The sequence below is a fragment of the Calypte anna genome, chromosome 5A (genome assembly GCF_003957555.1).
Source record: "Calypte anna isolate BGI_N300 chromosome 5A, bCalAnn1_v1.p, whole genome shotgun sequence".
Classification (NCBI taxonomy): domain Eukaryota; kingdom Metazoa; phylum Chordata; class Aves; order Apodiformes; family Trochilidae; genus Calypte; species Calypte anna.
The window spans coordinates 33,347,613-33,364,426 of NC_044251.1; the positions used below are offsets into that span (position 1 = coordinate 33,347,613).

Sequence of the window (16,814 nt, forward strand, 5' to 3'; positions counted from 1 at the left end):
AATGAAATCTTAATCAAAGACATCCTTTTGGCACATCTTTCTTTACTTTTGTTCGTAATATCCTTAATTAATTTTCCATCTGACATTCCAAAAGGGGACACTCAAACTGTGAACATGCAGAGTTTCCACTTTTGCTGCTGGAACATAGTGTTTAACATTGTGTGTCACTCAGCTGTTCAGGCAGCATTCAAACTTCTGTCATTACCTCCAAGGTTCGGCTTTTGCAGTGCAGCGTGGTTTTCTTTAAGTTTTTCCCCACTACTTTTGCCAGTAATTTAAATTCCATCTGGACTTGATGAAATAACGTGCAGCTGTGACACAACAGCACTATTAGAGACAGTTCAGTTTGCACTTAGAGGACCTCTTATGGTTTGGGCTCTGTTACATTACGTGCTGTACAAACCTAGTGAGGAGGTGGATGGTCCTATCAAAGGACACCAGTATGTCTCTTCTCATTAAATAAAGGATTAAAAAAAAACATATTAAAACATGTTAACTCATTCTAACATTCTCTATGGGGGATCAGAATCCTTTTCATTGTTAACTTAATAGTGTTCTGGTGTAGATAATTGTTATGTCTTCTGCCACTAAACTAGCAAAAATATTTAAGGCATTTTTTGGCACAACATGGCTGACCTAATATGAAGAAAGAAACCTGACTCTGAAGATACTCAAGATCTAATTATAGCAGATTTAATTGATTCTTGCTTTCTGTTTGAAATAGATGTAGAAAATCCAAACATTTTTATGTTCCTTTGCAGATTTTGTACTTTAAACTGTTTTGACACTAGTATATATTTTAATTCTTAATAACTACTGGTGGCATATTTCCCAGAAAAATTAAGTTTGGAAGTAGCAATTCTAAGAGTTTGACACTCTAGACCCTAAATCATCTGCTTAGTCTCAGAACATATTGAAGTGTATTTTCACTGTGTTTAAATGAGGTCTTTTTGCATGTTTCAGTCTAAATGGCTTTTTCAATTTATTTTGTACAAAACCTTTTGTTAATTATTATTTTGGCTTAATTTCTTTTAGAAACATGTCATTCAGGTTTATCAAAAGGTAGGATTTATTTATATTTAAAAAAAAATTGGCTCCTGCAATTAACAACAGATTGGCTTTCTAGCCTTGGTTTTCTGAAACTAAACTTTCTGCTGAGAACTAAATACTTTCTTTCTTGAGAGGAAAGCATAGAATAAATCCATTAACTCATGATGATACTTAAGAATCTGTGGCACCTGAATAACAAAGATGCTAAGCATGCCTTGTGAATTCTTCTTTCTTTGATAGACTTGTTAGTACCAAAGTAATTCTGTTCTCTGTACTAATACACTTAGCATGCTTATGTTTGAAGAATGAGGTGTTTGATAACAATGATGAAAATTTAAACAAAACATAAGTTTACAAGCAAATAAAGGTAAGTAATGCTAAGTTTACATTCTCTCCTTGTTTTATGATATGTTATAAAAGATCAGCTTGAAGTGTTGTCTGCAGTAGAAAGCAACCTGAACACGATTTTGAATCTCACAGTTTTATATGGAAGATTAAATGAGGATGCAATATACACATACTGATTTTAACATAGGATGCATTTGCTGAAGTGCAAATAGAGCACTTTAAAGCAAAAAGCCTAAGACCTATGCAGATTTATTAACAAAAGAAAAAAGCTGAAAAGCTGAATCACATTTCAAGCCCAAAGGACTGAATTTAGTTTTACAGTTTGGGAATGAATTGAGCCACTTATGTATCTTGTTAGTCTGTTTTGAATCATGAAAGTCGATTATGAAATTTTGATCCAGAGCTAAATTTTCCAGTAAAATTTTGTAGTACTCTATTTAGTTGTAGCATATCATGGAGCTTCTTAAAAGGTGGTACTTTCATTTCCAACTACCTATCGAAAGTAGGTAGATGGGACAAAAAAACCAGACAACTATTTTAACTTTCAAGTTAAAGACTATCCATGGAACTGTAATGTGAAATTTCTCAGACAATTTGAAGGAATATGTAGATTAAGGAGACCTGAGATGTGTAAATTGCTGCTTAAATTTGGGTTTATTATGTACAGTCTGAGTCTAAAGGTGCTCCTCTGAGTAAATGAGTAAATTCCACAGCATGGTAATAATAACCAGGGCTGTTCCAAACATGACTATGTTTAGTACTGGTGTTGGTTGGGCTGGCTGGTTTTGTCACAGCTGACTTGCACCAACTGTTAGTTAGGGAAAGAAACCATCCAGCACCATATGCAGATGAAACAGAGCAGAAGCAAGAGTTTTAACCCAATGTGCATCATGAGCTGTGGGGTGCATGCTGTGGGGGCAGCTTTTGTCTCCCTGTAGTCACATTCCTTGTAAAACAAAGGACTCTGATTTGTGCAGCCTCCACAACTGGATGCATGTAAGTTTGTTACTCTGCTGCTCTGAAGAAATATTAAAAATGTTAATACAGTTTTATATTTATATAAAATCTATATAAATATTTTATTAAAAGAAATATAAATATATATAAATATATATTTATATATAAATACATATAAATATCATATATAAATATTTATTTATATATATATTTATATAAAATTTGTATTTATATTCTGTTAAAATTTGAGACTTTAAAAATGTAATTTTATTTAATATTTTTTTTAAATTTCTTTTGACTTGAGGGCAGGAGTCTTAGACTACAGTGGAAACAGCTTCTTCCGTTTCTATGAATGTCTTGAATAAGAGATTTGCAAAGTCTTACACCACCTACACAGGACCAGACTGTGCTTTTTAAATTCCATTTTAAGTGTGCATTGTGTCCCTCCATACCTGATCTGTATGTAGATACAAAATTAAATGGAAAATGTTGAGGGGTTTGGCAGTTTCCCTTTATATGTTCTGAATTTTACCTAAATTCACCCTTTGATACTGAAAGTACTACTGTAAGCCAGTAGCATGTATCTGTAGTACTGCAGCATCATTCAAGGGAGCTCAACAAAAGCAGACAATCACTTTTTTAAACTGCTCACTTCTAATATTGTACTTGGTACACAGAGGTATAAAATATGTATATATTTCTTGTACCATGTACTGTCCTTGCCAATCTTCATATTGTGGAAGCCTTTCTGACAGCAGAAATCACTTATGTTCTGAATTTGATTGCAGCATCTTTTCTCCATTTCCATAAATAAGTCTTATTTTAGAATCTTGCACTTTTTGCTGATTTTCTGTATCTTTTTAGACAGATGTATTTGTGCTTATTTATTTCATTTTTAAAATAGAGTATACAAAGATGTAAAGAAAAACAGCATAACTCGGGACAGATTTTTGAAAGCTCTTCACAGACGGCAATAGGAAAAACCATGAAGGAGGCGATTGGTGTACAGGCACTGCATGACAAATGGGAACATTACATTTCTATATATTTGTTCCATTCTCAAGACCAAGGAGTCTCTTTGTCCATAAAATTAATTTATATAAAAATACTAGCAAAAGCAGAAAATTTAGAACAGAAACAAGCAATTTGTGGTTCCTCCAGAAGTGAAGATTGTATTAGCAGTGAGAGGCCTCAGGGCTGTATCTGACTTGCAGGCCCACCAAAACAATACTGGCAGTACAGTAAGTGACTGTTCTCAAAGCATCAATTGATGGGCTGTAGAACTAGACCAGAACCTTGTCCTACATGAGGGGAGGAGTGTCCAGAGAGACAAGCACAGCTCTTCAAAGCTTGGTGTGATGGCTCATACTTGAGGGCACAGTCACTGAATGCAGTTCCTGCTGCTAAATAAATGGAACAAGGATGCATGGAAAAACTGAACAGAGTAAGGATTTTCTGAGAGGCTTCCGTGGAAAAGCATTTATTATTTCAAAGGGGCAGGTATTTTGAAAATAGTTATCTTTCCTAGATTTCAGCTGTGGAGGTTTAGAAACTGAACAATTTGGCTTAATTTCAACATAAAAAGGATTTGAGAATATAAATAAGGACTTTTGCTTCCAGACTGTTCTAGACAGATTCCAGTATCAGTAAGTCTGTTCATTGTTGGAAAGACCAGTTATGCTTCCATTTTCTACAAGCTTTGGTAAGTTTAAATTGTAACAAAGACATCATCTTTCCTTTTTAGGAACACAGTAGACACTTTAAAGTTCAAGTTCTCCCAGTTTTTCAGTTGAGAAGTATCTATGAATTTTTTGCTTGCTTTGCCCAGTAAAATGAGCCTTTCCCAGGTCATCTAAAAGGTGTGGATTTGTTTAGTTGATATCTGTGATGGTTCACTTCCTTCCCACTGACCACATCTTAGTTCTATGGACTTATCATGAAGGATAAGTTCATGGATTGTATATGCAGATCTTATAAATCTTTTTCCACTTTCTCCTATATCCATAATAGTAAAGTAGCACATAATCCTGTCTACTAAAACGATCATCAGTGTCACTGACAATTTAAACTCTTGTCAGACTTCTGAATGTTAGCAGGTATTAGTTGCAGTCAGGTACTTAGGAGATGGGGAGTGGCCCTTCTGTGTTACTGCAGGGAAAATTTTCCCTCTTCCTTGTTTAAGATAGTTGAATTTTAACAGTTGTATATAAAATCATGGCATGATGCAAAGTACTGCCATTAAAAAAGCTCTTTGAAGCACTAAAATAAGTTGAGGGACCAGTCAATTGTTTTCTTCTTTTTATATTCCTTGTCCTTTTTGCCTGGGACAGCTTTTCTATTAGTCGATGGCAATGTGTCCCAGCGGAGACCATGTCTTGCTGTGTGCTGTGCAGTACTGCAGAAAGCAGATTTATGCCAGCAGAGTGTCCCTGTGACAGGGACTGCAGAGTCATCTTACAGGCCTCTTCCTTCCCTCAACCCTTGAAACAAAGGAAATTAAGAAATGAAGCCTTGTAACACCCTACACAGTGTGGTATAAATAACTGCTGTGCAAAAAACCTTAAGCTTACTGTCTCACGTGCCCTGTTCCTAGACACCTGTCAATCCAACTGTTTTAATAGTTTGCATTACTCAGTGAAGCCATGTACCAGCTTAGAGCAGGCTTGATAAGAGCCATACAGCAGTTCTGTGAGCACAATTAACACCGAAATGTAGAACCATGGTACTACAATAACGGGAAGGCAGAGGAAAGTGGGTTTGCCCCTTGATTCTACTTGATATACTGGGCTTTTTTTAAAATGCTAGTGATCAGAAATGTAGCTTTAATAAATGCAGGAAGACAGCAAGCTTAAGTTTACTCAGTTATTGAAGATGTGTGAATGTGGGAATTAAAAAGATGGACTTTCCACAACTTGAAAAGTCTTAGATTTACCTCTAGGTCTTTGCTAAAATGTATATGCATTTTTTTCTTTTGCTTTAGGGTATTTAGTACTGCTTAAACATCAACACCTCAGATTTGATGTGCATGCAAACAAAGGTTAACCAGGCTTGCCTGTAAATAGGATATTTAAAATATATATATTTATTGCTTTATCAGGCGAATCTTAATATATCTAGCCTAAAAATATTAGGGTTTATTTCTCTAGTAGGAGGTACTTACTTAATACAGTAACTTCAATATAGTTTAACTTCAGTTTAACATTTTCTGCTTTTACAAGTTCAACTTTATTCAATGAGTTCTACATTGTTAATATATATAAAAATACACTGTCAAGTTAGTTGTGGCCTTTTTAAAAACTTGTTTGTAGGCTTCCATTAGGTTTGACAATGTTACATACTAAATTAGGTCTAATCTAGAAATTTCTTTACATCTTTGTTGCTTTGTATTTTAATGCTCCTTTGATATGATTGCAGTATCTTTTAGCAGCTGCTCAGATAATGTATATTGTAGTGTAAGATTTGTCTTCTCTTTCCCACTTCCTTTTGCTTCTGCATTCTTTTCAATGAGGTTCCCGACTGAATTTGAGAGGAACGGGAGATTTGAGGGCTCAAGGTGAGGGTAAAATTTTTGTTTAAAATGTTACTTAGGTGAGTTTGAACCTTTCTTCCCGTGATTATGTGGCATAATGGCTTCAGGCAGCAGCTTTTGTTTTGTGTAAGGCTTTGAAACTAAACAAAGAAGCATTTCTGTCTGCAAAACAGCTATTAAAGCATTGACTGACTTGGTTCCAAACATTCATCTTTCCTGTTGCCCTTTCCCTTGTGTGTTTTTTGCATTTTAGTTGTAATAATTTGCTGTTGTCTTGTAGGTGTGTAGAGAAGTGGTCTCTAGTGAGGCTGCAAATGTGGAATAACCACTGAATGCTGATATTTCTCATCTCCAAAATCACAGATAGACAATATTTTTCATGCTACACTTCCCTTCCAAAATCTGCATGGCAAAAAATACTAGAAATTCTCAAACTTGTCCTGGTTCTGCTGTTTCAAATACAAAAAGCTTTCACCAATAAATCTAGCATTGAATAAAAGTTGGTATTCCTTCTGTGCCTTACAGGCTTCTTCAATTAAAACCTTAAACTTAAAGCAAAGTATTGTTTCATTTGCTTGCTGAATTTTATTACATCTGGTAAATCACATAGCTGGATTTGACAGCATAATCATGTAACTCTTGCAGTTACTGGAAGTCTTTCTAATAGAATATAAAATTGTGAAATAATTATTTTTTGCAATATGTATTTAGTTTTGACCTTGCTGTCACTTTTTATTTAACTTTTTAATAATTGTCTGCTTAATGGTTGTAGAAGAAAAAGCACCATAAACCAGAAATTTATGGCCAACTATTGTGAAGAGCAGCTTGACATAATATTGTAGATGGAACTTTTGAGTACAACATGAGACCCAAACTGCATGGTTTGGGGTCAGTTTCAGTTTAGGTATTTTCAGAAAAATATTTAAGCATGCTGGTCATTATATTTAGGTCTCTTGTCCAGAGAACAAGTAAACTTTGAAGATGCAACTGGCAGCATGCGAATATTCAGAAAGCAAATTTCCCTTTCTTATTTCTTTTTCCCTGGATGTCCAGATTTAGTTCCTGATTCCTTAGCTGTGTGACTGCTGACTTTAAATTAAGTAGAAAAACTGTTGCAAACTAGAAATTCCTGAAACGCTTCTTTTCTTTGCCCTGTATAACCTTATTTATCCTTACCAAAGGAAAAGTGTTTTTTATTTAAAAAAAAAAAAAAAGTTGCAGCCTCATTATTTTGTGCATTTTCTCTCTAAACTGTGACAGTGACAGTAAACCTCTTATTCAACATTGTTAATACTAATGTTGATGAGGTGTCTTACAGTGACTGCCAACTCCTTCCTGCGTTCCAGCCTCAGAGGCCCTTAGTTGCATGGCTTGTGGAAGTGAAAGATTTCACATCTTCACCTGTGTCAGTTGTTAAACAAATTACTGACTAACTTGGTAACAAAGTACCTCCTCCCTGTTAAAGGTAACCCCAGTAGCCCACAGTGTGTTGAGTCTCTAATGACCGTATCAAACACTGGTGCAGGAAGGCCACAGCAAAACCAAACAAGCCCAGAACTGGGCAGCACACGTTGGATCTGGTGCAATAGATGGGTGACCCCTCACAGGTCCCAAGGATCTGCTCTCCTTCCTCCTCTTTGTGACTGCTGGACATGTCATGGGCCCTCCTGGTGTCCAACCAACTGTACTGGAGGAGGTGCAGAGTAGAAAATCCCCAAGATCTTTCTGTGCAGGCTCATCCTTATTGCATATGAGTAGGTGCTTCCCATGGTCTGGCACTCTCACCCTTCCCTCACAAGTCCGGAATGGCTCTCTTTGAATTCTCCAGAATTCATTATCTCTTTGAATGTTCCAGAAACTTCTAGTACAGGGCCAGTGTTTCAGCTGTCCACATTGCCCAAGAATAGGGGATTGATCACAACCTGCCTTAAAGTCAAGCCACATATAGTTCTACTTCCACAAGGTCATTTCCCTCATGCTCCTGCCTCCAGTGGCTTCCAGTTGTGTCATCTGTCCTACCATACCTTTGTTTCAGCCCCAGCAGCTACAGCTTCACCTTGACTGTGTGTCTGTACAGCACTTAGGCAAGCAGGGCCTTGCTCACAGCCAGAGGCTCTGGGTGTTGCTCTAATACAGTGGTGTGCATCAAGTGTTAGTTTGCTTCACTAACGTGACACATGGAGGAGGTGCCTGGCCCTGCTAAGTAACAAATTCCTGTTTTTCAGCCGCAATGTAGCTGTGGATCAGAAGGATGAGAACAAGGAAGCCAAGCCCCGTTCGCTGCGTTTTACCTGGAGCATGAAAACCACCAGCTCCATGGATCCCAATGACATGATGAGGGAAATAAGAAAGGTCCTGGATGCCAATAATTGTGACTATGAACAAAGAGAGCGTTTCTTGCTTTTCTGTGTCCATGGAGATGGGCATGCAGAAAACCTTGTACAGTGGGAGATGGAGGTCTGTAAACTGCCAAGACTGTCCCTGAATGGAGTTCGCTTTAAGCGGATATCGGGAACATCCATAGCTTTTAAAAACATTGCTTCCAAAATTGCCAATGAGTTAAAGCTGTAACAAGAAAAATAGCTAAGTTGTAAATTAGTTAGCAATTTCAAGTGTTTTTGAGAATTCCGATGGAAATGTATAGAATAACATTTAGGCAATAACTTCTGCATCCTTCTGAATAGTGATATTAAAAGAAAAAAGCTGCTGAGCTGGGAGGGAGAGTTGGACTTTTTTATAAGTGCACTACAGCATTAAAGTTGCCTACTATGTAAAATATTACCCCTTCTGCTTTATTTCCATTGCTCCTAAGTCTCTGACAACAAATTGAAACACAGAATATATTCATTTAAATATGCCTCCTGTTTGTGTGGACGTGTGAATGTACAGTATGTGTGTATAATATATAAAGTATTATATGTAAACAATTCATTTACAACATCGAGCTGTACCAGTACCTCTTTTTGGGCTAATTTTGGTGCTAAAAATTGAAATGGCCAAGGAGGAAACACTTGAGTTAATATTTAAAATAACTGAAGCGATAACCAGTAAATGCAGGTTTACAGTTCACTGCTGTGTTAAGGAAAAAAAAAAAAGTGTGTGAAGGGTTTGGATTTACGGTTGTGAACATTATTAGTCCTGTTTTCTAAGTAGATCTCATGAGATGATTAAAAATTCACTTTTGCTGAGTAAGTCTTGCATTATATTTTGCCCACCTATTTATTATTTAAGTCTGAATCTAATTTTAAATATGTAGTTGATTTGTGCATTAAAATTTGGGTAAGCGCTTCCATTCTTCTGCTTCAGCTAGACTACTAAAACTGTATCTTTGTCCTTTTGGCTTGTGAGTGTTGGCTGCAGCTGGGAACACTTTTCTGTTGTTCCACCATTCCTCTACAGCATGAGGCAGTCTAAAAGGATGTGCTAGATACTTACTAGTGACTTTTTCTTTCAGACCAAGTTCTCCACCTTCGACTAGGTCAGAGTGATACAAAGCACAAAAGGACTCTCAGATAACAACCATGTTTTGATGCAGGTCTCCACACCGAGTCAGTGCTGGTCTGAGGTGTTGCTGCACATGTGACAGTGCTGTCCTTGGCCTCCTGGGTGTGCACAGTATTGAAACCCATAGGTGGGAATCAAGTTGGCTACTAAGATCTTCTGTTGTAATGTCCAACTTGCTAAACTACAGCCATAAGCAGTAGCAATTAAAGCTTTTTCATGCAGCTCTCTTCCAGCGTGCTTCCACTTGGCTCTGGTTGTCTTGTTTTTGATGGCTTTGTGCCAGTGGTGTCTCTTGCTTTTGCTGCAGAGAGAGTCCACTCAGTAAACGTGCAGTGTGGAAACCCACCCTTGATGAACTCTGATGGCCAACTGGCCTTCTGTAGGACATGAAGCTACTCTGGGATGGTCCCCACTTTTTAACCATCACTGTGGTGAGCCGGATTTGATTTTGCAAACTAGAAAGAAGAGATTTCTTCATGCTTTTTTTCCTACCGATACTCAGTTTATTTCATCAAGGACTTCTGTAGATAATATACCACATTATCTACTTGACTTTTTGTATTAATGTTTTATGGTTATACTTCAGTAAGCACTTAAGCATGTACTTAACATGTGCTTTAAACTGGAGCCTAAATTTGCATTTTAATTTTGCAGTGAGCTAATAGTTATTAATAGTACACAGTTCAGATTTGACCCAAGGTGAAAATGCAAAATCCTTAATATTTTTCAGATTAGTTCTTGTGATCCGTAGTCTGTGAAGGCAGCAGACTTCCACTGTCTTTCCCTAAGCATTGGTATTGATTATGCTAGTTTAAAGGGTAACCATAGTTGTTAAATGTAGTAAATACTCCTGAATTTGCATTTTATTCTCTGTATATTCTGTATCACGCCATGGCTTGAGGACTCCAGCTGCTACTGGAGTTCAGTTGGCTTTCAGTGCTCTGACCATGCCTGTGCTGCTCAGTATGTTTTTTTCCATGAAAGCTCAATTTTGTAATAGCAATAAGACATTTCAGGGCAGTCATTGTACTTTCTCAGGTGAATGGTCACCTATCCTTTTATTTCTTACGTTTTAAGCACTCCTCCAAATGTATTTTTTTCACCTGGCAGTGCACTTTGTTGTCTGAACTGAAAAAGTGTTCTGATAAATGATGTAAATCTGTATTCGATGGAAGTTCCAAAAGACTTCATATTAAATGTTTTCTGAAATACTCTCTTCCTACTTCACCTGTTAAGTATGTAATTGTTTCTAGAAAGTGCACGAACATCACACTTTGGATATTTAAAGTTTGTACTTAAGTATTTTTCTTAAAGTGTTCTCAAAAGGTTCTTTTAGAGTAAATCTGTATTTGAGGTATTAAATACTATAATCAGAAACAGATTTTTAACAGCCTTCTTCCCCAATGCCTTGTAAAATTACCGAGTTGCAAGACTATACCTTTGTTTCTTTACCATATTGCATGCTTACTGTTCAAGCCTCTAAGAGCTGCCTGGAAAGAAAAATTGCTTTCTTCAGATCTCCAAACCAAAGACAAACTTCCTCCTGAGCACAGGCCTTTTATTTGTTTGTATTCCTTGGGGATCTGTGTAGGTTTATCAGCACTGCTGCTGATACAGCTCTGCAGAACTACAGCTGTTTTTTCTGTCCTGAAGAGAGAGACAAGTTTTTAAAATAATCAGAGGTCAGTCTGTGGTGAGGATGTAGCTGCAGCTGAAGTGTTTCGAGATGTGCTTCTCTAGCAACCAAGAAGCATTTTTCTGTAATGGCCTAACTGGTGTCCAGGAGTGTGTGGTCCAAATGGTGTGTTGGGGAGGTGTTTGCAATGGGCTAAAGGTTTGCACTGTTAAACCCAAGTCATCCACTTACGAAAAAGTCTCTTGTTTCCTTGGTCTAACACAGAAAAATGTCATCAGAGTTGGGGTGGGAGACATCCATTGCCTTCATTGAAGTTCTTAGAGATATGTACATTAAAAAAAGAAAATCTGAGCACTGAGCAGGAATAAACAAGTTCAGATACACTCACGCAAACCTTTCCTGTGCTTAGGCTTTCTAAAACTTGAAGTCTATTTATCTCTTTAGAAGGTCTCAGGTCCTTGACCATGTTGAGAAGAAGTAGAGGGAGGAAGGTTAGGGGAACAGCCAGTCATGCTGCTTTAAGTCAAGCTAAAGCATCCACTCCAGTCTTTGTGTATTCAGAGGCTTTTAGTACAGATTTAGGCCTTTTGCACTACAGTGAAATGTCAAAATCAAATGTAGTGAGATATTTAATGCCTTTTTTTTTAATTTGCAGCATTTTTGTCAGGATAAATTTTAAATAAGTATCTACTTGTTTATGTTAAAGTCAGAGGTTCAGGACTCCCAGTCATATGGAAAGATTGTAGCAGATGCGGAATTTAAATAGAGATCTCTCCAATTTAGTTAAAAGCTCAGCTATATGTGGGCCTGTTGGGATAATGTGTAGAGGCTTTTAATCAGTCTTTCCCACAGCTGCTGTGTCATACATCATGTGGATTGCAATTTAATTAGGACTGCAGCCAACCCAGAAAACCATTTTCTCTGTTAAGCCCTGGACTGAAGCAGCAGTACATACATGGCTGCTTTGGGTTAAAACCCACTTGGCTGTGCTGGTTTTGTTCTGACAATCTTGGGTACCTCATGGGGAGGGGGCAGAGACCACCTATGAGCTGGTGTTGTTCTCTGTATGTCAGAGGTGGGGTGGTTGGGTGGTCCTGCTATGCAGTCTGTGGTGAGCTATCCAGGACTGTCTTTTCTTTGTAACCTAAGGAGTTAAATATTTAGAGAGTCTTGGCAGTACATGGTATTTTTGCTATTTGGGGGTGTTCATACTAATGTAAAATTTTGTTTTCTAATTCACATTGCAGATGTTTAGGAAATAGTAAATATGGCTTGGGAAAGCTGGTCTTGCTGTATATCAGTGTTTCATTTTAAACATACAGATCAGCAGATTCCTGTATTTCCAACTGTCATTGTAACTTTTTTTTTATTATTTTTCATAGAAAAGCCCTGGAGCTTTTCTGTAAAGATAGGTTCACATTATTACAAATGACTGGTGCTGCCAGTTAAGCCCCTCAGCTGCCATTGTGATGAATTGTGGTTGTGAAAATTGCACCTTTGACCAAATTTTCTCTCTGGCAGCAGTGAAATGTTTCATTCTTGTCACCACTGACCATTACTCCATTGCTTCAGAGAACAAGTGGTTACCTGAAAGGAACACGCTTAACTTTTGGATAAAAGTTCAAGGTAGTGCAATGAGTAAGAATTAAAGTCCCATCTCCTCAAAACAAAGGCCCACCAATGTCCTGTGTAACAGCTGCAGTAAATGCTGAGGGAGAAATCCAAGAAACAAAACATGGATGTAGTAACTGTATGTGCTTCTTACTTCTGATAAACTAAGAGGAGAAAAAAGCCTAACACCTAAACTTACTCGATGGTGTTCCTGTTTCTCCTGGTCTCTTCTTAATGTGCTACCAGGTACTGCCTGCAGCCAAAGGGACTGAATAAAATGTTAAGAACCATGTGGTCCCTTCACCCAGTGCTTCTGAAGTTGAAATAGCATGGTATTTCAAGCAAAAGAATTTGAAAACCCCTTAACTGTTCTTTTTTAACATTCTAAGAATGTTTTAAGCTTTGGGATGAACAGTGGGCTCTCATTCCAGCAATAACCGAAAACAGAAGGTGTTTCAGTACCAGGACTATGGATCCTGTGAGTTCATCCTCTCCTACAAGTGCCATTAACACCTTGTAGTGGTTGTGACTTAGCAGACGAGATGTTCATTGCGGGGAAAGAACAAAATGCTTTTGCTTGGGTTTTTTGCTTATGTGTGTTGAGCACTCGCAACTGTGTGTTCTGAGACTGGGATGTAAAATACATGCGGAGTGGCCATGGTTATGGTTGCTGTGGGAACCACAGCACTGAATTTCAAGGCACAGAAGTGTTGCAGTTCTCAGTCATCCCATAAAAACCCCGTGTGTTACCGTTTAATAATATCCGTATGAAAATCAGGGCATAAAACCAAAATATTCATGCAGTTTGTGTTTCCTTGTAGTTGCTGATCACACTGAATGTATTAGATGAATAAAAAATCAGATACTCAAATAATCTCACCATGAACATAATTCTGTTAAAGCAGATGGGGATGCCAAGTCAAAGTGAAATACTCCTGGTGTTACATGGTTTTCAGTCATTACTGTCTTGAGGTCAAGTCCCGTTTGCTTGGAGTTGTCTCTTACCTGAGCTCAGACACTGTAATCAGAGGCCATCCCCAAAGTCTTAAGTGTAGAGTTATTTATCCTCCCAGCTTACCTAGCCAGAAATGCATGAAGTGGAGTGCTTTTACACATTTCTGTGCAGAGGGAAAGAACATCAGCCTAGTAGGAGCTTGGAGGCATTGGAAAGTGTGTGGTTAAATGTCCTGTGCCTGCGGTGTCCAAAGGAGCAGAGGTTGGTGGTGTGGGGTGCCTGGGAGGGCCGGGTGGGTGGGTGGGTGGATGGATGGATGGATGGATGGATGGATGGTCGGTCTCTGCAAGGAAAAGCTTCGGAGGGAGGTTGCAATGTCTGCAGTGGCCACAGGAGGTCTCCCAAATGCAGGCGCAGGGCTCTGGGCCGGGTTCCTCTGGAATACTTCTGAAAAGAATTCCAAGGATCACTTTCTTCATGCAGAGCCGCTATTTTCACATCGGTTATCAGCGTTAGCATCAGCTCGGAAAACTTTAAAAAGCATTAGGGGAAAAAAAAAACCACACTACGAAATATTGACGGAAATTGCGTAGTTTTCAGGTTGAAATGTATCCTAATGCTGCACTTAACTCTTACGTTTTCTGGTTTTCAGAGCTGAGGTGCTGTTAAATGGTCTTTAGCTTTGCCATGGAAAATCTGTAAGACTGTAAAATCCTTTTCCACACCTTTGTCAAGCCTTGTTCTGTCTCTTTTGCTAGAAAATGACCATGTCAGGCAGCAGGCTTTTCTCCTGAGAAAGAAAAAAGAATATTGAATATTTAAATTCATTTCCAGCTTATTAAAGAGTGAGAATCTTTGTTTTCCTGTTCAGAAATTTAATTACTGAGCCTATTTACTGTTCATCCTTTTCTAATCAGTCTAATCAAGCCTAAATTGCAGCCAGCCTCTTCTAAAATAATCTGGGATCACTTGCCATTTATGTTTCACTGTATTAAGTAGCTCTAAAGCTTTATGCCTGGCATTTTCCATGCCTGCAGTCTGTTCTAATCTTTAAACATATATTGCTCCATGTGCTTTGAGTAGACAAGGAGTAAACTTCCTTATTTGCTCAAGATTTTTTTAAAATTATATATTTTGCTGCAGCTTTCACTTTTATTATAATCAAAGTTACAAAGCACTGAGGGATTAATAGGGACAGGTACTAAAATTTATCACGGGGATGTTTGTATTCAGTTGTTTATTTTGGCCAGTCTTGGATTTTTCTATCTCCCATGAAGAAGCCCTGCAGCTTGTCCCCTCCTTCCTGCAGTCCCAAGACCCCATCAGCTGCTGCTGAGACCATTTCTGTGCCTTTCAGTGCCCTAAAGTGTTGGTTTTGGTGAGCAGCTGAAAATCACCTTTATCCTGGTCCAAACCAGGACAGCAGCATGTGTGGCGCTTGTCACCTTGTGCATGGAGCAGCAAAAGCAGAATCATAGAATCATAGAATTGGCTGGGTTGGAAGGGACCTCAGAGATCATCGAGTCCAACCCTTGAACCACCGTTGCGGTTGCTAGACTATGGCACTGAGTGCCACATCCAGTCTCTTTTTAAATATCTCCAGGGACGGAGAATCCACTACTTCCCTGGGCAGCCCATTCCAAAGCTTGATCACCCTCTCCCTAAAGAAATTCTTTCTAATATCTAACCTAAACTTCCCCTGGCACAACTTAAGACCCTGCCCTCTTGTCTTGTTGAAAGTCGTCTGGGAAAATTGACCAACCCTCCCCTGGCTCCAACCTCCTTTCAGGTAGTTGTAGAGAGCAATGAGGTCTCCCCTGAGCTGCCTCTTCTTTAGGCTGAACAGCCCCAGCTCCCTCAGCCTCTCATAGGATCTGTGCTCGAGTCCCTTCACCAGCCTGGTTGCCCTCCTTTGGACCCGCTCCAGGACCTCAATATCCTCCTAAACTGAGGGGCCCAGAATTTTAATGTCTGTTTCCCATCACCCTTCTGGGAATAGCCACCCGAGCAAATCTGTGAGGTCAAATAGATATGGTTTAGTGGTTTTATCTAGCTGACCCCTTTATGAACCCCTCGGTCCCTGGCACCCAAAACTTGTTGCTGTCTCCGTATCTCCAGGGATGAGCCTTGGCTGAACCCTCCTTGCTGGACACTTCTCTAGCTCAAGTCTTAATTCAAGGGACAGTCCCTTTCTGAGGTCTCCTGTAGTGTCAGAGCTCTGTAAATCTCTCCTACCTGGGTCTGCATGTGCTGTTTTGGCTACAAACACAAGAGTTCAAGTGCTACAGGGCCCTGTGATCCCCTCAGCGTGGTTCTGTGGTACAGAATCTCCTCAGTCTTAAGGTGCTGAAGGAATCCTTCAGTCCTGGTGGACAGTTGAGCTCAAGTAAGTGCAAGGCTACAGCAAGCGGATGAGTTTAGAGCAGTCCCTGGGAAAAGAAGGAAGAAGAGTCATCTTTTCTGGATGAACTCAGCTCCTAGGGTGCTCTCCAGACTGCCCCTTACAGCAACAAACACCTCATAAGAATGAGTATTTAATTAGAGGGGTTCTGCAATGGATGCAGGGACTGCAGAGCAGTGGGCAATGTGCCTGACAACAAAATGCCCCCACCCAGGGGCTGTGTGGGCTCCAGGTGCTACTGAGCAGGGACAGGACTGCCTTTGGTTGGGACTCTCCAAGGGAGCAGCCAGCTCTCACCACACGCCCTCCACAGGCATAAGCAGGAGGAAAAGTGTGTCCTGGCTGTGTTGCTCTTGGGAACAGTGTCCGTTTCTCTCCTTGATGGCCCTTTGATGCCTCTTAGAAGCATTAAAAGGAGTAATGCAAGGTGTAAAGGGAGGGGTGGCGGGATCTTCACTGGTGGTAGAAGAGGGGCTGGGTGAGCAGCACCTGAAGTGGCCCCTGGTTTAGATGGATGTGTCTGGGGCTCAGTGTACCATTTCCCCTGGCATCTCACACTGTATTTGGTGGTGCAAAAACAGCTCTTGGGGTGAAGCTGCAGCTCACAGGGGCTGCAGGGAAAGCCTGCTGCTCCTCTGAGCTCTGTTTTCAAGGGTCTTGCAGGATTTTTTATCTCCAATCCCTCCACCCACCCTGGGTAGAGCGGGTTTGCAGCTCCAGCAGACACAGGGATTGAGCAGACATGAGCCCAGGAGCTCACGCACAGCACATGGATACACAAGGGTTGTTTCTCTGGGAAACCAGCCTGAAAACTGTGACAGTT

The 16,814-nt window shown here is 39.4% G+C and overlaps 1 protein-coding gene across 10 annotated transcripts in view; it reads left to right on the forward strand.

Annotated features, from left to right (window-relative positions):
- The window catches only part of MARK3 (microtubule affinity regulating kinase 3), a 64,084-nt gene extending 53,482 nt beyond the window's left edge, over positions 1-10,602 (forward strand). For 4 of the 10 annotated variants that reach the window (XM_030452729.1, XM_030452725.1, XM_030452732.1 and 1 more), the window contains 3 exons: positions 1,036-1,062; positions 5,864-5,908; positions 8,110-10,599. In XM_030452729.1, coding sequence (XP_030308589.1) covers positions 1,036-1,062; positions 5,864-5,908; positions 8,110-8,455 — 418 coding nt within the window. In that variant the 3' untranslated portion in view covers positions 8,456-10,599. Of the gene's footprint in view, positions 1-1,035; positions 1,063-5,863; positions 5,944-8,109 lie in introns of all 10 variants that reach the window. The other 6 variants (XM_008500013.2, XM_030452731.1, XM_030452728.1 and 3 more) reach the window with 3 other exon arrangements.
- The last annotated feature ends 6,212 nt before the right edge of the window (positions 10,603-16,814 follow it).